This window comes from Tiliqua scincoides, chromosome 7 (assembly GCF_035046505.1).
Source record: "Tiliqua scincoides isolate rTilSci1 chromosome 7, rTilSci1.hap2, whole genome shotgun sequence".
Lineage (NCBI taxonomy): Eukaryota > Metazoa > Chordata > Lepidosauria > Squamata > Scincidae > Tiliqua > Tiliqua scincoides.
Window position 1 is genome coordinate 1,703,067 of NC_089827.1, and position 23,815 is coordinate 1,726,881.

General features: G+C 46.0%; 1 protein-coding gene and 1 pseudogene across 1 annotated transcript in view; one reads left to right on the top strand and one right to left on the bottom strand.

The window, feature by feature from the left end:
* Positions 1 to 23,815, top strand: part of PCLO (piccolo presynaptic cytomatrix protein) — a 172,868-nt gene that overhangs the window by 133,033 nt on the left and 16,020 nt on the right. Inside the window, exons 13-22 of the mRNA XM_066633427.1 lie at positions 7,128 to 7,236; positions 8,208 to 8,275; positions 9,924 to 10,138; positions 11,529 to 11,579; positions 12,559 to 12,689; positions 13,632 to 13,658; positions 16,453 to 16,546; positions 18,083 to 18,154; positions 18,350 to 18,530; positions 19,688 to 19,882. Coding sequence (XP_066489524.1) covers positions 7,128 to 7,236; positions 8,208 to 8,275; positions 9,924 to 10,138; positions 11,529 to 11,579; positions 12,559 to 12,689; positions 13,632 to 13,658; positions 16,453 to 16,546; positions 18,083 to 18,154; positions 18,350 to 18,530; positions 19,688 to 19,882 — 1,143 coding nt within the window. The remainder of the gene's footprint in view (positions 1 to 7,127; positions 7,237 to 8,207; positions 8,276 to 9,923; positions 10,139 to 11,528; positions 11,580 to 12,558; positions 12,690 to 13,631; positions 13,659 to 16,452; positions 16,547 to 18,082; positions 18,155 to 18,349; positions 18,531 to 19,687; positions 19,883 to 23,815) is intronic.
* Positions 22,023 to 22,142, bottom strand: LOC136657956 (5S ribosomal RNA; annotated as a pseudogene).

A 23,815-nucleotide genomic window follows, 5' to 3' on the forward strand; every position in this document is an offset into this window, starting at 1 on the left:
GACATGAAACAGCAAGCTGTGCAGGGAGTCTTCATCCCACAGCTCACGGGAGAAGTCAAACAGTCACTCTCACGCTGAAAGCAGTTGCGTGGGGCCAGTGTGGGCTCCAACAAATCTCCAGAGGGCCAGTGGCTCATTGGAGACTGGGGGCTCCCTGAGGGCCTCATTGAAAGTCCTCGAGGGCCGCAAGTGGCCCCAGGGCCGGGCTTTGGGTACCCCTGCTTTAGAGCTACTATAAGATAGCAGCATTCAACTGATTGATTTGTTGGATTTATTTATTTAATTTTTTTTCTACTGACCTTCCTCCAACGAGCTCAGGGTGGTGTACATAGTTCTTTCTCTCCTTTTGTGCTCACAGCAACTCTATGAAATAGGTGAGTCTGAGAGAAGGTGACTGGCCCAAGGTCACCTTGGAAGCTCCACAGCTGAGCTAGGCTTGGAACCTGGATCTTTCAGATCTAAGTCCAACACCTGAATCACTATACATTCTGATCAAAATATTTTGGTCAATTTAAAATGCTACTTTACATTAATTGTACAACAGGCCTTTATTTTAATAATTTTTAATGCAGACTTACAAAAACCATAGATGACTTTACTGCTTTGGAGCTGAAACAGACCTGATGGCTTCCATGGATGAAGCACTTGCTCTTGTAAGATTTTGACCCTTTGAGCAATTGATCTGGTGGAACACTGGTCAAGGTCTTGCACCCGTCGAACAGCCCACCTGGCATACGTCGTCCTGGAGTGGGTAAGGGCTGATTGGGGGCTCAGTGCAGAATTTCGTCCCAGGGCCCCCACTGCACACAATGGCAATGGTTGTTTCACAGGGGGCTCCATTGCGCATGTGGTGGGCTAAGCAACAAGACCTTTGGAGTCCTCCCAGCCCCCTGATCTTGCATTTTTGGAACACCTACTGCTGACAGCAGCGATACAGCACAAAATGCCCACCCGGCAGTGCCTGATCCAAGCAGGCAATTTTGATTATGAGGAACAAGCTGTTCATCTTAACCAGTATGTGCACCGTGCTTCTATTAATTGCTGTAATAATGGGAAATGTGTGCCGTGGACACGGGTGATGAATGGAGAGGAAGGGAAGGTGTCTGCAGCAATAATGAGCTCGCGCATGATTCATGCCCAAGCAGGAGACAAAAATAGCATTAACACCTTGACTGCCATCCGTTTATTTTTAACTATTGGAAAGTTTCGGTGGTAAAGAAAACCTGCTTTACAGTGTCTCAAACTGCACGTGGACCCTGGATGAACCTACAGCCTGTATTTCCATGTTCCCACCTATGCCTTTCCCAGCCATAATATTTAACTTCTACACTGGGCACACATTCACTTCAGTGGTGGCTGAACTTTTTATGCACTTAAGTGCTTTGTGCTTAACCTGTTAATTATTATATAACATTAAGAATGACATTATATATAGCATTATATAATGTTAAGAATTATTATAAGAATGTTAATTATTATGTAATTCTACCAAATGACACCATCTATTAGTTGTCCTCATTGTTCCACGAGCCACACATTCCACCTGGTGCAATTCCGTCTCCCAAGCTCTCCCCGCAACCGGCTGCAAGCGTTTTTGCCTCCATGCCTCTAGTACAAGTAAACACAAGCTCTGAGATGCAAACCTGATAGTCAGTCTGCTGTCTTAAGCCATTTCTGCCCGACGTTGCAGCTAAGCATCAGGGATCAAATGTGTGCACCTTTGGGCTGAGAAGAAATGAGTTTTAAGGAAGGACTTTGGAGTCATCACTAAATGCATACTGAGGTTGCCAAGAAAACTACTTTGTTTTTTCCATCCAGTGTGATGGGCAAATCTGTGAAGATAAAATACTTAGATTCACAATCTCTCAGTGCTAGTTTTTCCTCTTATGTGTCACCTGTCTGGATAAGTATTCCAAACAACACAGTCCTGGAACGTGCTGGAATCCCTAGCATGTATGCACTGCTGAAACAGAGACGCCTGCGTTGGTTCAGTCATGTTGTGAGAATGGATGATGGCCGGATCCCAAAGGATCTCCTCTATGGAGAACTCGTGCAAGGAAAGCGCCCTACAGGTAGACCACAGCTGCGATACAAGGACATCTGCAAGAGGGATCTGAAGGCCTTAGGAGTGGACCTCAACAGGTGGGAAACCCTGGCCTCTGAGCGGCCCGCTTGGAGGCAGGCTGTGCAGCATGGCCTTTCCCAGTTTGAAGAGACACTTGGCCAACAGTCTGAGGCTAAGAGGCAAAGAAGGAAGGCCCATAGCCAGGGAGACAGACCAGGGACAGACTGCACTTGCTCCCGGTGTGGAAGGGATGGTCACTCCCAGATTGGCCTTTTCAGCCACACTAGACGCTGTTCCAGAACCACCTTTCAGAGTGCGATACCATAGTCTTTCGAGACTGAAGGTTGCCAACATGACAGGGGGAAAGGAGAATCAGATAGAGAGATAGAGAGAGATGGATAGATAGAAACTGTCTGAGCTTCTAATAATTTTGTCATTGGGGTGGGCGCCAAAGGTTTATGGGCACCAAGTGCCAAATGCCCTTGGAACGCTGCTCATCAGAGAGCACTCCTCAAGAAGCTGGAGAGTCCTGAGAAGCTGGAGTTTCTAGGAAGATGGGGGCTGTGACCCTTCCCCTTACGATCCACACCGCTTTACTATCAGGAGGAGTTGCCTTCCGAGTGCAGAGCCGGGCCTCTTATCGAAACAGATCTCTTATCGAAACAGATCTCGTCCCACCCCTGCATCCTCCCGGATTGTCACTCCCGGATTGGCCTTTTCAGCCAACTAGACGCTGTTCCAGAACCACCTTTCAGAGCGCGATACCAGAGTCTTTCGAGACTGAAGGTTGCCAACATACTGGATAAGTACATATTCAGAATTGCCCTCTCCTTTGTAGGATTAAACATAGTATATGAAATCCTGTAATCGGTAAATGAACATGATAAGCATGGCCAGCAGTTCTTCCGTTCAGCATCCTTTTACTCTGGGTAATTATGTTAAGGAAATTCTAGCCAGTCCTACTTAACTCCCCATGCAGCAATGGCAGCTGCACCGACATGGTGCCCACTTCCATGGGGGAGTTTCAGCATCTGAAGGCCTCCTTCAGGGAAACATTAGTTTCCTTGTCCCAGGGCAAGCTCTACAGTTGGCAGAAGTTTGCATGGACCCAGGTGAGGGGATTGAGGCTGGGAAGGGGGTTAGGATATCGGCATGCACTGCTGCTGCAGTTACCACCCCATCTCCTTTCCTCCCCCTCTCTGCCCCATTCTGCCCCCTCCTCACCTCCCTGTGCCAAGTCACCAGTGCTGATGGGTGCTCACAGTCTGCTGCCAGGCCCAGTGGCTTGTAACTTTTTGCAACAGCCATAAAGGCTTTTATGCCCCCAGAATGAATGTTCTAGCAGTGCGAGTCCCAAAAAAGATTGGGCCATTCGTTTGAGAAAAGTACTAACTGTGCTTTAAAATCCACCTCTACAACTCCATCCAGTTTTGTAATTCCTCACATGGCCCCTTTTTTTGTGGCTCAGTCCTGGAAATATGACACTAAGGGCGCAATCCTAACCCCTTACGTTAGTGCTTTCCAGCGCTGACATAAGGGCAATGCAGCTCCGAGGTAAGGGAACAAACATTCCCTGACTTTGAGGAGGCCTCAGTGAGTGACGCCCAACTGCAGGATGCAGCACACGTCCCTTTGGCACCGCTATGGCAGTGCTGGAAAGCACCGACATAAGGGGTTAGGATTGCGCCCTAAATTTTTTACCAGATTCTATTGATGGAATTGGGAGCTTCCTTACTTAACCACAAAGGCCTAGTTCAGATGCTTCAACAAACTGGAAGCAAACTGTATGTGTTACATGCACAGCTGAACTCTAAAGTACTGGTGTATAACCACAGTATTCGGTGATATCCACCCTGGGAAACTGGCTTAAGCATGTGGTAGAAACCAGTTACTAACCATGGTTTGCTCTTGGTTTTCAATCTTGGTTTGTACACTTAAACTACAGTTTCCTAGTCCAAACATTTCATGGTTTTAACAAACTGAGCATTGGAGTCAGAGAAGGAGAAAAAGGAGGGTGTAGAGAAAATTTGTACATACACACTTTGTTCCCATCAAACCAAGTTGACTGGATATTCTGAACTAGGCTAATACCTTGGGATGTAGGAATCTCAGTTTAATGTTCTGTAGTACTCAGAGTGTTTTCACATTGTTTTCCAATTGCTTTATGTCATTTTTCACTCTGAATTTTCACCATATTTTCTTTTCTTTTTTTTCTTCATTTATTACATGTGCAGGTTTTCAAAATAGACATAGGATCCACTAGTAATTCTGTTGTAAGTGGAAGCAGATCAAGTGTCTTTCTTGCTGTGAGTTTGGTTTTGCACAATGATTTGAATTAGCTGTTTAGCACAATCAGCTAAGAAGTTCTCTTGCAGAAGCTCCATGGAAATTAATGGGACCTCCGCAAGAGCATGGGGGTGTTAGACTGTGCCCTCTATAATTTGGCCTATAAAGAACTTTTGTGTTTGTGGCCTCAGGGATTATACCCCGATTCCTTTACTCATGCAGGTGAGTAGTTGTTTGCTGTTTCTCTTGCCTCCTTGTGCACTGGGAGCACTGCATTCTAGAGTCTGAACCTGGTAAATATTTTGAGAGCAAAAGTGAATTCTACTTCAAGGTTTTAAGTGTGGTTTCGGGAAATAATTGTCTGTGTGGAGGAAGCAGCATCCAAAACCAGTGGAAAGACTGGTTGACTGCTAACACATATAGATATCTTTGACAAACTGTTAAAATATGTTAACAATATAATAAAATAATGATAATGATGCATGTGTGTGTTTGCATGTGTGTGAATGCACTTTCAGTAGGTGCTACCATTTTACAAAGAGAACATTTTTTAAACAACCGTTTGCATATACAGTTGATTGATGTGGTCAGCTGCTGACTGTTTCATTAGTGTGCCTCAGATGGCAAATCACCACCCCAAATGTTATGATCATTAGTGGGGTGGTCTCTATCCTTGAGCGTTAAAACTTCCTTTAAACCTCAGCTACGTCATGGTCATTTCTCTATATCTAAAACAAAGAATTTAAGATATACGGAAGTGATAATCGTCAAAGGAGGATTTAATACTCCGATCTAAAATTTGTCTCTTTTACAAGGCACGTTTGTCAGGAAGAAAGACTAAAAATAAATATTTAGGTTTCAGTTGTATGCACACTTTCCTGGGGGTAAGCTCCATTAAACACAATATGACTTTACTCTGAGCAATGGCATAGCAAATGAAGGGAGGCAAATAGCTCTGTTTTGCTCCAAAAGGGATGGCTCCAAAAGGGTGGGGGAGGTGCCGCTTGCACTCTGCAGTGAGGTTCCATGCTAAACTTAGCGCTTTGCACCCCCTCGAGGTATGCCACTGATTCTGAGTAGACATGCCTAGGTTTGCACCTGTTCCTCGAGTGTCAAAGTTGTTTTTTTTTTTTAGACAGCAATGCTCTTTTTAATCGGAAAGCAAGTACATGACCCGACAATTGAGGTCTGGTCACAACTGAGCACCTCTTAGGAGTTTTTATTTTTAGATGGGAAAGCAGCACACCAATGTCCAGATAGATAAAAATGATTTCAATGGTTGTGCCTCAGGTTCAAGTCAACCTGCAATGTAAACCTAGGCATGTCTACTCAGAAATAAGTTCCACTGAGTTTCATGGGACTTACTCTCGGGTAAAAGTGTTTAGGATTTCTACCCTCCTCTTTCATTTCTGTCTCTTCCCAGCTTCTTCATATCATAGTTTAATCCTGCTCAGTCTTTGTGACCCCTTATTCCACCTCTGAGTCTTAAGACCAGCAGCTTCCCACCCCCTCTCAATCCATGGGGTCCTCCACTTTCTGTTCATTTTGTTATTGGATTGGAAAGCTCCACAGTTCACCTTTTGCATCATCCAGTGTTGTGTTAACCTTTACATCTACAAGTACAGTCCTAACCTGTGCTGAAACAGACCTGTGGCCTGTGTTGTAGCCGGCTATAGCTCAACTTGGGGTAAGGGGATATTTCGTCCATTACCCTGTGTCAAGCCCCAGCCACCTCTATGGGGCTACTCTGATCTACATCAGCTATTTCCCTGTGCAAATCCGAACAGTCCATGTCAAGCTCCAGGGCCTGGGATTAGGAATTGGCCTGCGCCTCCGTAGCTGAACTTGCCCCTTCCTGGGTCTGATCTGCCTCGTGATCCACCCTCCTCACCCAAAATCAGCCCCTCCCTGCTTCCATAACTCCTTCCCGTCACCCTCTTCCACCCTCTGCACTGACCTATCTCAGTCAGTGCAATCTGACTCTATCCTGGGCTGGATCTGGCCTCCAGGAGCCTGCGCAGGCCTCTGCACCAGTGCTGCTGGCTCTTGAGTAGCCATGAACATGCTATTAGGTCAGGGGTGTCCAAACTTTTTGGTAGGCGGGCCACATCATCCCTCTGACACTGTGTTAGGGGCCAGGAAATAAAAGAATTAATTTACATTTCAAATTTGAATATGTTTACATAAATGAATATATTCGAGATGGAGCTTATGTCACTGAATGAAGGTCTTGCAATACCTCATGGCCTATAAAAGACCTTGCACAAAGCATGGCCAACCATTCCTTCACTGCCACTGCTGCATCACACACATGAAACAGCAAGCAGTGGAGGGAGCTCTTGTCCCACAGCTCATGCAAGAGGTTGAACAGTCACCCTCATGCTGAGAGCAGTTGCACTGGACCAGCATGGGCTCCGGCAAGTCTCAGGAGGGCCAGAAGCTCACTGGAGACTGGGGGATCCCCACGGGCCGGGTTCAGAGTCCCTGAGGGCCGCATGTGGCCCCCGGGCCAGGGTTTGGGCACCCCTGTATTAGGTTATCAACACATGTGGACTGGTGCAGGGCGCCTACACTGGTACGACAATGCATCTGGATTGCTCTGTATGTGGACACATTGGTCTTGTTTGCAGGAATCTTATCAGTGTGTGGTGAAAAGATCCAGAATAATTGGAACTGGATAATTCTGGATCTCTGTTCGAGTTGTTTGCTCTTAAATAAGTTTAAGTCCTGCGATTTAATTGGTCCAACCATGTTTCACTCTGTTTTGCTACCTAAGGCATGCAGGTGCTGGAATGGAATGGGATTCCCTTGACTGCCAAAACCTACGAAGAGGTCCAGAGCATCATCAGTCAGCAGAGTGGGGAAGCAGAAATATGTGTAAGACTGTGAGTTTTTCCCCATCTTTCTGTTTCCATTATTTTTGGCTTTTCATGGCTTCTTTATTCACAATTGTTAAGGTGGAACCTTTGCTAAGTCGAAACCCTTTCAATGTCTTTTTGATGTAAACCAGGAAAGGAGCTTAGGCACATATTCAAGAAGAATTTATTTGTGCCTTACAATAAGCAGGTCTGTAAGGAGGAATTAAGGCTTCAGGTGCAATCCAAATCTTAACTGAAATGGACGGCGGAACTCCTATGGATTTGAATGGGTCTGGATTGCAACTTTTTGCACTGTCCGTGATGTCTTCCTTTTGGGAGGGTCTTACTGGATTTGTGGCTAGAAGATCTCAGAGACTCTAAATGGGTTTGGAAAGGTGATTCTATGAAAGGGTACAAATAAACGAATCTTTAATCTTTTGTTGAAAGCACCATGTGATCTTATATGACAGCCTAGAACTTGAGAGTTTGGGCTTCAAATTTCTGTGCAGCCATTGATTCCTTGAGGCATTCTCAGCAAGCTGCTCTGACTCAAACGTACTGAACTGCAGAATGGGAGATGGAAATGCACAAATACCTGTATAAATAAATGTAAATATAAATAAATAAGTCTGTTGCAATGATGGGGACAAAAAAAACTGTAAAGCACTGTGTGAATGAAAGTGCTTTAAAAATTATAGGTACTCAAGTGTACCTCAAATCATAGGTCTGGAAGTGTAGCTCATCTAAACACCGTAGAAAATGTATGTATTGTAGTGTGAACCTGCATTTATTCCATTAAAGATTTCACCTTAAAGTGCCATTTTTCTCAGCTGTTCCGTTTCAGCAGCATCACAAACCCGTGTCAACCAGAAAAGGGGTCATGCGGGGGAGTTGCTTCCTGTCATAATTCATGTCTCATTTATCTACCCTAACAATGCAATGAGGGTGGCGCACAGGAAGAGTTCCTTTTGTCTCAGGCTTGTCATTGTGTCCTTTAGGGATCTCAGCATGTTATCGGATGCCGAGACCACCCAACATCTGGAGTTGCTTGACCCAGGAAAGCCGGGTAAGTGAACAGTTTTCTTTCAATGAAGCAGGTCGCAACCGGCGCTTCCTTAACAAGAGGCTCGACTGCATTTAGGGTACTAAGCAAGAAAAATCTAGGTAAACTTCATCTTTGTATTTTCAGCCAAGGTGGGGAGGAGGAAATCTGGGGATTTGTCTCATTGTTTTACAGCTCAAGCCTAACATCAGCTTGAACTGGCACAGCCCTTCCTGTGCCAGTTCAGAGTGTCTTGAGCATGTCATTGTAATGGAAATGCGCAAGATCCCTCTAGGACAGGGGTGCCCAAACCCCGGTCCGGGGGCCACTTGCGGCCCTTGAGGCCTCTCAGTGCGGCCCTCAGGGAGCCCCAGTCTCCAATGAGCCTCTGGCCCTCCAGAGATTTGTTGAAGCCTGCACTGGCCCAATGCAATTTCTCTCAGCGTGAGGGCGACTGTTTGACCTCTCGTGTGAGCTGTGGGATGAGAGCTCCCTCCACTGCTTGCTCTTTCACATCTGTGATGCAGCCATGGCAGCAAAGGAAAGGCCAGCCTTACTTTGTGCAAGGCCTTTTATAGGCATTGAGCTATTGCAAGACCTTCATTCATTCATATAAGTTCATCTTTAATATATTCATTTATGTAAACTTATGTAAATTTATTCAAATTTTAAATGTAAATTAATCCCCCCCCCCGGCCCCTGACACAGTGTCAGAGAGCTGATGCGGCCCTCCTGCCAAAAACTTTGGACACCCCTGCTCTAGGAGATAGAGTGTGATGTCAACAGTGGTCCCTTGCTCTGGCAGGCAAGCATAGAGTTAATCTGAGAGCCCGAACTAGCAGTGGGTTTGCTGCACAGCTGCAGCCACTAGGCAGCCAGCTCAGTAAGGAATAAAAGCAGCACCTGATGAAGGGAAAGTTTGGTGGGTAGTAGAAAGAGGAAAACTTGAAGGAAGGAAGAGAGGGGGAAAGAGAGAGGGGGGGAGGAACTCAACTGAACTGAACTGAACTGAACGGATTAATGGACTGAGGAACTAATGGCTGATCGACTACTGGACCTACTGATGGACTAACCACCTAATGGACAGATGGGCAAATGAACTTCTAAGGATTGCTGGAACAGTGTGTGGCTGCTACTCCCAAGACCTGCTGAGGACCGAGTTGTTGCTGTTGTGGCTGGAGAAGGTGCTGCCAGGAGAGGGGAGGAAAGAGGACCTCTGCAGGTTGAACAGGCGAGCTACCCTGGTGGCTCAGTGCTACCCAGTGCAGAACTGGGGCCATTGTTGAGGAACACAGGGGAGCTATTAGAATAGATTGGGCATAGGTTCTCTAAATAAAAACCTAGAACGCTCTGTGGAACTATCAGTTTCAAAGCCTAGGACAAGTTTAGTACAGAAAATTTGAAAATGGTGCCAAAGCTCTTTATGGCACTTGTGCCACAGTGTGCACCAGCGGAATGCGCGTTCACACAGCACAGGCCCTCATTAACTGTCAATGTCTCACAATTTGGCTCAGTTGGATGTTCAGGTCATTGCTGTTGCTGTTCTGTTTGGAATCTTAAAAAATTATTTTGCTGTAATAATTGATGGTGTTTTTCACACACACATTGTCCTCTTATGACCCTGTGCCAAAAGAGTTCCCAAACCGAACGCAAATCCTCTTCTTCCCCCCAGTGGATAAAACCAAGTCTCCAGGGGTTGATCCCAAGCAGTTGGCGGCAGAGCTGCAAAAGGTGTCCCTGCAACAAACCCCTTTGGCGGCCTCCTCCGCCATGGAGAAGGGTTCCCACGCACACTCTGGCACCACGTCGGCCACCTCCAGTTCGGTGCCCAGCCCGGGCCAGCCCGGTTCTCCCTCAGTCAGCAAGAAACGGCACAGCAGCAGCAAGGTACGTCTTTATTTTTTTCTTTCATTTATGCTTTACAGTTATGGATGCAGACAAGGCCAATGTTGTCGTAAGGAGCCAGTGACCCCACTGATGGCCTGAGGTCTGCTGTGGTGGGCTCCTTCCCCAGCTGCTGGGCGCCACTGGTGCGTTTGCTAGCTGAGCAAAGGGGCACATGAAGTTGTGCTCCTCTTACATTTAGCAGGGAGAGAGCAGCCCTCCCTCTTCACCCCCGCATAGCATCCTCTCCAGTGGTTGTTGGTGCTTCTTCTGCATTTTTGTTTTTAGATTCTGAATCTTTTGGGACATAGAACCATTTATTCAACTGCTTTGCTGCGTAAACCTGTTTTGACCCAATCCTGAGGAGACTGGGCTGACGCAAGGCTCGCTCGTGTCAGCCTCCGCAGGCCAGCCTTACAGCACATTTGTGGCCCTCCTTGGCCAGCGCATCCCTTGCGCCAGCCCTTGTGCAGCTCAGGATTGCGCGGCACACAATTTGCGCAGAAAGAACTACACAAAAGAAAACAAATTATACTGCACAGAAGGGAATCAACCATTTGCTGCAAAGAACCAGCAACATCCTGTGCTAGTCTGTTTCTTCCTTTATCCGTTGATGAATGATCTTGGTGCAACCTCCATTATATTAGATATCTAATTATAAATGTCCTTTGGGGACAATTAGCTGCTCTTTGCCACTTGCAAGAGAATAGGCTGCACTTTCAATTAAAGCCGAAATCCTTATGCTTTTCTGGAGTGGTCTGACTGATGCACGCCACTTGCAGGGACTCTCACTTCCTTCTCCTACCCAGTTCAGGCCTGGGAGGGAGGGTGAGGATGGCAGACGATGCGCCTGCCGCACCTGAACCCTGTCCAGAGCCTGAAAGCCCTACCCAGGGGCTACTTGTTTCTGTGCCAGCATTTGAGCTGGTCCGGATTCTAGTAGCCCCTTTGGGCAGGCTGGGGCTTGACAAAGGGGAAGTAATGTTCCCTTACCTCTAGGAGACCTCTTGCTGACTCCCTGCCTCTGCGGAATATAGCAGTGTCCATTTCAGTACTGCTGTACTGCAGGAGAGCAGCCAGATTAGGACTGGGCCACCCCATTCATTATTGTTTGCCACTGGTGTTTGACACATGCCAGTCAAGTAAGTCAGTAAGCTTATGGAACTCGGATTTTAAAGGTAAAATGCCATCATCACCACTTGTATGGAAAAGTTTACATTTTCACAAAGTTTAATTTCAGCTCTAACTTCTTACATCACGACCATGAATGGTCAGCAGTTGAACCTGTGTTTGCATAAGGATAGGAGCAAGGACTATCGCAGCTAGGAGCAAGAGATGGAAGTGATGGAAATGGAATTGAACCTGTGTTCTTTTTTATGTGCATATATGGCAGCCCACTGAAGCCGTCAAGTCTGGTTCTCATCCCATCACTGGAGAAATTCAGGTAACCGTCTCGTTCCTTGATATTTGTTTTTGGGTAAACATTAAGTGCAGGAGCCTCCCATTCCCCAGCAATAGAAGTTGCCGGGGCACTGCATTGCCAGCAGTGGCATCTCCTTTAGAAGAGAGGTCCCTATAGAACCACGGTGTCTTTGCTTTATTCACAAATGTGCAGGTTTGAGCACTGAATGGAGTTAGATCCCATGTGCTCCTGCCGGCTAGCTAGGTTGAGTCTCCTGTGAATGTTTGCAGCTGCTAAGCTTCCAGTTACTTCTCTTTGCTTCCATTGTAGTCACGCCACAAACTTTTCAGAGGAATACGTTTCTGTTCTCTTTCCATTTAAAGCAGGAGTCTCTAAACTACAGCCTGGGGGCCACTTCCAGTCCACCACAAGATTTTATCCAGCCCTCAACAACTTAAAATATTTTTTCCCCAACCACAGGGTCAGCCAGTTAACATGTGCAGTTCTGTCTGCCACACACCTTTCCGTATGGCCCGAGTGGGGTCAGCCTGGCTAACTCTCTTTTTCAGTCACCTGGGCCATGTGCTTCAAGACCCTCAAACCATAATTATGCCATGTTCACCTCACCCCCGTCGATAAAACAAGTCTGCATGTTGAAATTTCAGAATGCCATAAAACAGTCACAGTGAAGAAATAGCATCATTTTTGCGCAGCTGTAAAGAAATCATAACAAACCGGGCTTTGCAACGGATCAGAGACTGTGCTGTGCATTACTCACCCCCACCTAAACAAAACTGATTTTTTCAGCCTATGAAAATGTGTAAAATATACTATGTGGCCCTCCTACTGAAAAGTTGGAAGACCCCTAGTTTAGAGAGTGTTTAAATTATCTACCTAAAAGGAATGTCTTATGAAATCAATTTAGGAAAATCAGTGAAAATGCATCTCTGAATTCCTAGTGTAGAGACTGGTAAAAATAACATTATTTAGTTAAATAAGGTAACATCAATGTTCTCCGTAGCTTCAAACCAACTATGACAAGCACCTTGGTAACCTGATCATTCATGTTCTTCAAGCAAGAAACCTTGCACCCCGTGACAACAATGGCTACTCTGATCCTTTCGTCAAAGTGTATCTTCTACCCGGAAGAGGGTAAGTAGAGGGGACATGTCTATTCTTAAAGCAACAGTCCTCAGTTTCCCTATCTTCAAGGAGTCATTTCCACATCAATTGATCTGCGTGCATTTCTAATTTGGGCCTCCCCATCACTTGTGTGCAAATTGATTAGTGCACCCTCAATAGTATGGCAGAGGGCAAACTACCTTTCCAGAAAGTTTATGCAATGTTATTTAGTAATCTTCCAACTGAGAAGCTCCTTAGGACACAGTTTAAGAACTGCTATTTTATCTTAAAGACTTGAGGAATTAAGCCATATATTGAAATACTGGGCATTATGCCCAGGATTCAGAGATAGAAAGAAAAAAATGATGAGATTGTTCTATTTGAATATATTGTCTGTGTTTAGATATCATTGGGGAATTATAGCCAAACTGAAGAAACACTCAAGTTCAGTGGCCCTCAGTATCCACGGGTGAACTATTCCAGAACCCCCCATGGATAGTGAATTCTGTGAATAATTAAATCTGCAACTGGAGGACATCAGAGAACCTCCCTGATGTGGACAGAAGTGCCTTCTGGTAGTGTCTGGAAGGCCTTCTGAGGTCCCACAGCCACTGGCTCCGCATTCGCAGATACTGAAATCCGTGGATACTGAGCCCATGGATAAGGAGGGCCCACCGTTTGTTACTTTTCCAGTGAATGAAGTAACTGATTGCTAGCAACAATTTCTGAGGATTTCTCCATGTTGAACTGCCTGGGCTGCTTGGAGCCCATGCCTGTGCATGTCTACTCAGAAGTTAGTCCCATTTTGCATAGGATGGCAGCTTTAACCTTTCTATTTCTTATAATTCTAATGCTCTCACCAGTTTCTTGTTCACATAAACTGTTTTCCATCTCTTCTCTTCCTGATTCCTCTTCTGCTTCCTGTTTTCCCATCGCTGTTCAATCTGTTGTTCCTTCACTGGGGCCTTTCAGTCAAGTCATGGTTGTCCAGAATGCCAGGTAGAGTGCATGGTCTTTTAGTTGATTCACTGATGCTTCTGTGCATGAAATGACAATTATATCCGTGACCGTCAGTGACCATCCATAAATGTGCAGAACCTCCCCTGAAAAATTGTGCTTGCTGATTCTTTGGAAATACCTTTTCTTTTTCTTAGGTTAAAAAAAATATTCTTTTTTTGCCTAAGGCAGAATGGCAAAATTTGCTTTGAACTTCACTTTTGGTGGAATGTCAGCAGCTATTCTGAGGTCTCGTTCTTTCTTTCCTTGTCAGCTTAGAAGGGGGGATTTCTGTAAAACAATAAAATTTAAGAGAGAGAAAAATAGAAGGGGGGATTTCTGTTTCATGCTGATCTCTTAGATTACACAATCGCTTATTATTCCAGCATTTCTCAAACTGTGGGGTCAGGACCGAATAAGTGGGTTGTGAGCCAATTTCACGTGGGTCATGTAGACCTAGTTCAGCTGCCATTGAAAATACAGAGCTGAAAATACAGGATGCAGAGCCACTGGGAGGAACAGGCCTTTGCCCTGAATTGTTGGCAAGATGGGATGCTGGAAAGGAGGGACGGCTGTGTGGTTGGAGAAGGATCCAAGTCTGTATTCTGCTTTGACGTCCGAGATGGAAACGTTTGAAGTTATAATAATAATAATAATACAGGTATTTCTATACTGCCTTTCTTGGTCCTCAGATTTCTCCTTAGACTTTATTCAAGGCGGTTTACATAGGCAGGCAATTTTTAAATCCCCGTAGGGATTTTTACAATTTGGAAGAAGGTTTCTATCTTTCAAGAAACCACACCATTCAGGTGTTTCTTGGTCTGGTTGCACATCCTGGCCTCCATCCTCCCACGCTCAGAGCAGATGGAATAGCTTGGCTTCAGCTTGTCAGCTGCTTCAAGGTCGCACGGTGCCGGTGGCCTCGAACTGGCGACCTTCGGATGTTACCTTCAGGCAAATGGAGGCTCAGCCCCCTAGACCAGACCTCCTGCCCAAATTAAGTTATGCAAATTAACCTCAGCATGAGGATGCAGCATAATGAGACTTTTGGCTGATTGCATCTTAGTTTTGAAGTCAAAATTGATAATGTCACTTCTGGCCATGACATCAGCTCCAGGTTTATGAAATTACTTCTGGTGGGTCCTGACAGATTTTCATTCTAAAAAGTGGGTCCTGGTGCTAAAATGTTTGAGAACCACGGTATCGTTCTATTTGAGAGAGTTAATTGTTAGCAAACGTACCTGTGCAAATCGCAGTCTGCAGACTTGTGCCAAACTACACACAGAACTTTCAACTTTGTATGAGTCTCTTTTTAGAATTTGATAGATATTTTCTTGTTCTGAGTATGGTATTCCTTAATATGCCCAGCTCACTGCTCACTAAATTGGGGCTTTTCCAACAGTGGTTGTAACTCATGGGCCATGATCCACAGTTTGGGAGCTGCTGTTTTGCTCAGTTCGGCTCAGAGAATGTCATCAGCTCTTGGCATTTTCTTGCTTAACTTCTTTTATATTAACATGATTTTATTAAGTGATATTTAATTCGATTGACAGCCCAGTTCTACCTAAACTCCCTTTACAGTGATGCGGTTGTGCCGGCGCAGGCAACTTTGTGACCTGTGGGGGTTTTTGGGTGCTGAAGTTCTCCTCTGGGTAAGGAGACATTTGTCCCCTTGCCTCGGAGCAAGCTGCAGCACCCGCAACAGGTCAACTCAGACCTGCACCGGTGATATCTCTGATACGTCTGTGTTGATCCATGCAGGCAGATCAGACCCAGGAAGGGGTCGGGATTCAGTGGGCACTGCTGCCACTGAATCTGCCCCCCCTTCCAGGCCCAATTCCATCCCATGTCCTCCCCATTCCACCCTCCTCATGCCTGTTCAACCCCCACCCTGTTCATCCCATTACACCCCCTACACAGGGCTTAAGTGCTCCAACAGGCCTTAATAGCTCTGCCGGTGCACACAAGGCGGCTCTGGCCTTCCCACCAACACACCCACTCCCTGCACTGCCACAAAGCCCTTTGCAGCACTTTTGGGGCAGCCAGTGCCTGTGGAACATGCTTTAGTCAGGATTGGGCTGCAAGCTGTACTGGAAGTGGCAGTCGTGTCAGCATTAGTAGCAGTGAAGGAACCTTGATTGTTTTTAGTTTGGGGTTGTCGTTTGTCACTTTTTTAGCCTTTAGGAGCCTTCAGCACATAATAAAATGCATTGGAAATCAGATAGTTCTGCTAAACCTCTGCAATACCCTGCAGAAAGGTTGCTCTGCTGGATTCCCGGGCCTGCTTGGAAGGATCAATATTAAATTAGTGTTTCTATCATTAACAGGATATCACTTGTGTCAGAGCTTCCCTTTCATGTTTTTCCAGGGATGACTCTTCTGTGATTAAAGACTAGCAAATAATACAGTGGATTAAACCCACCTCAGTCTCATAGCCAGAAGGACGTCTTCTCAAGAAAACAGATACATCACCATTTGCTCTGATAATAAGAGCTGCAGCCTCAAGGAGACAGGAGCCATTTGTAAAGCCAACAAATATATTTGCAGTGTTGTCAGCCGGAAGTGGAATATTCTCTAAGTAGGCAGGGCTCGGGGTTCAAAAAAGTTACATTTCAGAGCCTGAATTGGGAGACTGTTGAGCAGATGATTATCATTTACACCGAAGCAGATCTGTTGTCATTGTCTTGTACTGGCCTGAATTATTGGTTTGTTTATTTTTATCAGTTTCCTTGAAATGGTTTCTGCAGTGGAGACAAGTAAAAGTAATGAGATGTTTTGTCTCTTTGTTCCAATTCAGTGTCGAGAACAAGAGGAGGACTAAATATGTGCAGAAAAGCTTGAATCCCGAATGGAACCAGACAGTCATTTATAAAAACATCTCCATGGAACAGGTGTGTGACGATGAGAGGTGCACCACTCCAGGTGTGGCCAAACTGCTGCTCCTGAGTATTTCAAGAATGTGATAATATCTGTAATAATGTCTCACACTTCTGAGACTCTCCTGTTTATCTAATTATCATTTGCAGCACTTTGCCCAAGCAGGTAGGAGAGGTGCTATTTTAAAGCTGAGAAGGATGGGAAGGTAGGAGTTTCTGCAGAGGGCACCTGCAACCAACTTCCCCTTGCACAGGGAAATGTTATTGACTTTCTCTGGGTTAAGGAGGCATCAAAGCCTTTTGTTACATCAGCAGCCATTGTCCCAATACTAAATAAATCATTTCTTTCTAGTTCACCTTTTTTAAAGTCTCATAAAGCTAGGTCGGTCCTGATAGTGTCATTTGAAAAAGTTGGTGCTAAAACGTATGAGAACCACTGATCTAGAGTAACCCTGTCTGTGAACCTTATAAAGCTTAGGGTTGATTGTGTCATGGGTTTATGCATCTGGGTGACTTACAACCACCTGGACATCTCTTCTTGACCCCTGACTTGGGGCCCAATCCTATCCAACTTTTCAGCACCAATGCAGCTGTGCTAACTGGGTGTGTGGCACATCTTGGGGTGGAGGGGAATTCACAGAGGCCTCCTCAAGGGTTACGATTGCACTGTGGGTGCATCAACACTGAAAAGCTGGATAGGATTGGGGCCTTGGTCAGGTGAGCTGGGGTGAGCAACCAGTGGACGCATGCCAACGACAGGGTCATGTTTTCAGATGAGTCCAAAGAGAAGACAGGGAAGTCACCTTCTGTCCTCACTGCTCTTTGATATTGGCAATATCTGACTGTAAATGGATGGGGTGGGGGTAGAATGAACTGTAAAAAAAAATAATACCTCTGAGTGTCAATTGCCTAAGTAATTTTTCAAGCGATTGTTCCTGTCTCCATGTCGGAGGACTAGAATGGAGACAGTTTTCATTCAGGCATTGAAACCAACTTTATGCACAGTTTTCAAATGGCATTTCAAAACTCACAGTTTCTTTCCTCTTGAGATGGTCCTTTATTCAGATTTCAGTGTAGCTCCTGTGAAATGAAGTGGGAGAGAGAAGAGCTATAAAGCCCACTTTGAAATCTGCACTTAAATTTACTCAGCCGTAGCTTCCCGTGAATGCCAGCGCCTTCTGACTTTGACCAGAACACAATGAAATCTACTCACTGGGCTGAGTGCTGCAAGATGATGAATAGAGGCTATCAACTTTGTAAAAGTCACAGTGTGGACTTTGTATTGGGAGCACAGCCAAACTTGGTGAAAAAGCTCCTCCGAGTTCCACAGCACCCAGGTTCAGCTCATCTGTCTTGATCTCAAACTGCAGCTTTGCCCAAAATGGATTTTCCAAGCCCAGAGTTGATGTGAGGACAATAATTGCCTGGTTGTCATATTGAAAAACTACGTGGGGTGCAAGCAGGTAGCAACAAGCTGAGCATAGTTTATGGATTGGATCCCCAAATTCATGATGGGGAGTGAAGTTAATTCTCTTTGGATTTTAACCCTAGCTAAAGAAGAAAACCCTGGAAGTTACTGTCTGGGACTATGACAGATTCTCTTCCAATGACTTCCTTGGTGAGGTGTGTATGAATTTTCTTGCTGCTTCTCTCCCTTCTTATATTATTATGGGGATGGTATGGATGGTATGGTATTTTAGCATTATCCATTGTTTTGATGGATGAAACTCTTGACTTAATATGCACTGTATTTAGATCAGAGTCAGACCGCTTGCTCCACTAGAACTTATTAAACGATTTCTCGGTGTCACCATGCAGGTGTTAATTGATCTCTCCAGCACCTCTCAGCTGGACAATGCTCCTCGATGGTACCCTCTGAAGGAACAGAGTGAAAGCATTGACCACAGCAAATCCCATTCTGGGCAGGGCAGCCAGCAGTCTCCAAAACCATCAGTCATCAAGAGCAGAAGTCATGGGATTTTTCCTGACCCCTCGAAGGGTAGGACGTCTTTTGCAGTGTGTACTTGGGCCTTTCTCTTCATAGTAGTGCTGCTTCATAAATGTTGTCTATTAATCAGTGGGTGTAAGAGAAAGAAATGCAATGAGGAATTTTCCTCGGAAAGGAGTTTGCAGAATCTCTAGGTCTGGAACTAGGCATTGAAATAAACACGGTGCTGCTGCCACTGGGTATTTATTCCCTCCCTTCGTTTTTAATGATAAATTTAATACTCTGCTCTGCTGTGTCCCTGACACAGATGGTCATTAATGTCAGGCAGGACAGGACATCTCACCACACAATAGCATAACATCATGCATTGTGTTAAGCTAGATGTGGCAAGGCAGGCGAGACACAGGAACAAGGGTTAGAGAGTGGGTGCAGCTTTATGTCTCTTAAACAAGGGACTGTGCCAGTAGAATTCATATTCCGCCACCAGCAATTTGCGACAGCGCAATGCCCAGGCGTGCTGGAAGAGCGACAAAGGTCCACCAGAGCAGATTAGTTCAGCTCAGGGGCAGGGGAGGGGAGGGAGGGGGTTGAATGGGGTGGGGGAAGGGCAGAATGATGAATGAATCAGGCCCAAGAAGGGACAGGATCAGTGGTGCACATTGTATTCAAATCCCTACCTGAGCCTGATCCACCTGCATGGATCAACACAGACTTGGGTCAGCTATAACACTGGTGCAGGTCCACACTGACCCATTGCAGCTGCTGGGGCTCTTCCCAGGGCAAGGGGATGAATATCCCCTTACCCCAAGGAGACATAGCCCCAGAACCCGGAAGAGTCTCCCCGAAGTGTCATCAGAAGAGGCATAGAGAAGTCCCTAGAGGTCAGTGTGCGGTGAGAAGGAAAGTGTCAGTATAGTGGGCCACTGTTCAGATTTGCAATGTACTTACCAGATGGTCATAATCAAGTCACTCTCTCTTAGCCACCGTCCCCCAACTCTCCCAGTAAAAGCTACTGGGAGAGCTGGCAGAGCTTTTGTGAAAATGAAAGATCCTGTATGTGAAGTGTTTTGAATGCTTGTAAGTGCCATATAAACACTAGGTATCATGAGAACCACTACATAATGTGGACCTGAGACCATGAGATGATGATGATACAACCTTGTCTCCTTTAGAACAACCAGGGAGTTCTCTTTTCCTTCATCCTCCAGATATGCAAGTGCCCACCATTGAGAAGTCCCACAGCAGTCCAGGAAGCTCTAAGTCATCCTCCGAAGGACACCTGCGCTCTCACGGACCGTCCCGCAGCCAAAGCAAAACCAGCGTCACTCAAACGCACCTGGAAGATGCTGGGGCAGCCATCGCTGCTGCCGAAGCAGCTGTCCAACAGCTCCGCCTGCAACCAAGTAAAAGACACAAATAAAATTCCTCAGCATGGCAGCTTAATGTTTATCTGTTGCCTTCCTACCCCCACCCTCTGCTGTCTTTTCCCTGCTGCGCTTTTGTCTCTGCTCATCACACACCATGACTTCACCTTTTTCAGTGTTCCGTCTGTGCATCTGTCTGTCCAAATGCAATATATTCCTCCTGATTCCTCCTTTATTTACATTGACTGCAGTGAAACTGGCTGTTTCTCCACAAACGTCTCCATTTGTTCAATATTTCACAGCTCTGTACATCTTGTGAGAAAATTTTTGTGTGTCTGTTGTCACTTTAGTGCCACTAAATACCTCAGCTGAAGTCTGCAATTCATATTCTTGGCTTCCAGCCTCCCAGTAAGTTTATACATTTTGCATACATACACACACACAAAAGCAGATTGCTAGCAACAGAAATCGCACAAGAGAGCTGCACTGGGCAGTGGATTCCAAAGTGGTCAAGAGAACCCACCAGGAATTGCAGCCTTTACTGAACACTTTCAGTTTTGTTTTGGTACATGCTGATTGTTCTCCTCTTTTGACAGGATTATTAAAAGCAACATCCTTGAGATGCTTCCTTAAGTCAATAAGCATCGTTGTGGAACACACAAACAATAAAATACAAATCGCTGCTGAGGAAATTAGATATTGGGCATGTGAACAACCATATCATTACCTCTGCTGGGTCCCCATTTCCAGGGGGGTGGATTTGATTTTTTGCTAGACTGCAATGAGATTTAACAAATTACAGCTCTTCCCTAACCCTCCATGTGTGTAAATCATCCCTTCATGGAATTGCTGGTTGAGGATTTAGTCCCTGGCAAATTAATATAATCCAAGTGTGGCTTCATTGTATTTGTCGTCATACTGTCACTGTTGCAGAATGCGATAAGAGGGAAGGAAGAGTTTCCTCTGTTTGTCTTTGTGTGTGTTTTTTTAAAAAGACTACAAAGAAACAGCCAGTTTAATTCCCCTTGAGTGCTGTGCATGTGGTGTCTCTTTGGTGTTGGAAGACGCTTACCTACTTAACTACAGGAAAGAGAATTCCTCACTTCTGTATGCATGACTAACATTCAAGCTGGTCCCATCTGAGGATACATACTCTGGGTTTCCATTTCACCCACACTGCCACAGCAGCACATAAAAGCGGTCAGTCTAACCATGCAAGGAAGCAGCACAGACACAGCATAGCAGGAGTCCTCCCCATTCAAAGAACTCAGTCTGACAATCTGCCTCCACCAGCCAGTGACAGCAAAGACCAAAGCCAGCTGGCTCTCAGGAAAGTGATGTCCGATGGACCGGTCAAGCCTGAAGGAGGTGAGCAGAACAACATGGCAGAGAACTCAGACCTTGAACTGAATGCCTTCTTGCCATGTCTCCTGATTCATTAAATCATTATCACAATTAAACAACCACATTTATTTATCCAGCCCTCTCTGTAGCATTCAGTTTGACTGGGGGGGAAAAACTGTCCCAGTCTTACCACTTCCGTGCAAGCCGTGTTGAGAGACATGAATGAAGCCCACCACTAAACCTCAGAGCATTTGGAGATGGGGAAAATTCATGGTCTCTCCAAGATTCGCTGAGCTCTGCTCAGGTTGCCGACTAACTAGCATGTGTTGAACCTGCTCTGCTTCAGCATGATTAAGCCTTCTTTGGTACGATTCAAGCCCATGAAGGCACACTTCTTCCACCGGAGTTTCAACTCAGACACAGCATTTGTGTTTATCATTTGCACATTATTGTGTTTTCATCTGTGAAAAATTTCGTTCAGACAACAGTGGAAGTTCGCAGCAGGATGGCAGCAGTGCCATTCCTATTGCTCTGATGCATAAGGTTGTATCGGTATTCAGGAGTTCTCTGGTGTGCCTTGTAAAGAGTCTGGTCCTTACTGCATGGTTTCCAGTCTGGGGGACAAAACAGTTCCTTGAAAGCTGAGAATAGATGGTATTGTATGGCAGCCGGTGGCACAGCTGGAAAGAGTGCAAAGCACTAAGTTTTGCAGGGAGCCTCATCACGCTGTGCAAGCGGCCTCTCCATATCAGAGCCGTTCTGGATAGTGGAAGCAAAACGAAGGTACAGGTTCTTGGTTGGTTGGCGACCTTCAGTCTCGAAAGACTATGGTATAAGCCTACAGCACCTGGTATTCCCAGGCGGTCTCCCATCCAAGTACTAACCAGGCCTGACCCTGCTTAGCTTCCGAGATCAGACAAGATCAGGGATGTGCAGGGTAACAGTTGCTGCATAAGCCTACAGCACCTGGTATTCCCAAGCGGTCTCCCATCCAAGTACTAACCAGGCCTGACCGTGCTTAGCTTCCGAGTTCAGACAAGATCGGTAAATGCAGTGGCATCACTAGGGATCAGGTTCTTGGATGGAAACTGGAAGGGGGGGACATAACGCAGCCCCAGCAGCTGATAGCACCACAGCACAGCAGTAAGGTGGGATGCAGTGGGTGCAGATGGAACAACCCCAGGCTCTGAAGCAAGGGCTTTTTAAATAGGTTTTCTCCCCACAAAATCCTATGGGATGCATAGGTGGTATGACTCAGTCCAAAGGTTCTGTGTCTCTAGTCGAGGACTCCTACTGGGTTTTCCCGTTTTCCTACCCAGTTGGGAGTGCAGGAACCAGTTAAGCTGCTGCTAGCGTGTTCCCAGCTTGCGCTTAATCCTGGGGTTGGTGACGTTGGTCGGAGCAGCAATGCTTTTGATTTACAAAATTGTTTTTTCCAAATTCAAGAGCCCAGGGAGGTGGCTATGGTCACGTAAATTATGCTGTTCCAGCTATATTTCGAGCAGGGGGCTTCATCTGCCTCTTGAAGGGATGAAAACTGCATTCACATTTAAGGAGTAAGCAGGTCTTTGTTCAGATGTGGACATTGGCTCCGTCGTTGAGGGAGTGGGTGCTCACATGAAAAGCGCAGCCCTTCCTTGCCCTTGCCCTGTGGCTTCTTGCCATCAGCCCTGCAAAACAGCCACACGAATGTGCTGGCTCTTTGCTCTCCAGGTAGGCTCTCAGTACCAGGTACGTATTTAGATGTGTGCCTCTTGCACCCCTTGAATCAATCGGGATTCAACAGAAATAAAATATTGGCCGTGTCACAAATACCTCCGCTGCCTGGTTCAGGCAAAACGTTAAACGATGAATGATGTCTTACAGCAGCCTGGGTGCCTAACCCAGGCCTGTGGGTCAGATCCGGCACCCGCCGCAATCCTTCCCCTGGGTGAACGGAGCTTAAAGTTCTCCTGGGGGCTTCTCTGTTCTGCTGCAGATCACCCCTGACTTCGCACCAGCTGGCCACACGTGCCTGGAAATCGTGCTGGGGCAACAGGGCCTTGAATCAACCAGCCAGGGCAAAGGTCGGGGGCAATCTGCGGCAGAACAGAGAGGTCCCCAGACAAAATGGTAAGCTCTGTCCATGCTGGGTCACCTCTCCTGGCAGTCTCCACTTTGGAGACGGCTGTCTTACTGCATAATCTTGTGCGTTATGGATTGTGTGCAGTGGGGCTTACTTCTAGGAAAGTGTTTATAGGATTGCAGCTTCAGTATTATACGAACAAGTAGACCGAAGCCACAGGCCCTTGTGCTCCTCCTGCCTTTTTTGCATGCAAAGGATGGAAATTTCAAGAGAGGGGAGAAGTTTTAAAGCTTCCGTTTGTGGTTTAGAAGAAATCACAGTTAATATTTTTAGTATGAAAATACAGGGAATTGAGGTTTGTTCAAAGCACACGTAATTAAGCAGGGCTGGCTTAGGGCAGCTTGATCCATGTGGCCAAACTGGACCCTGTGCCTGAAGGTGAGCACTGAGTGGAGCCAGCACTTTGCTCTGTAGCTGCTGCTCCAGCATGGAATTTTTCACACTGAAGTGTTGTGAGGAGAGGAGAGCATTGCCACTGGATAGCCCTCCCTCTCCTGCCTCTG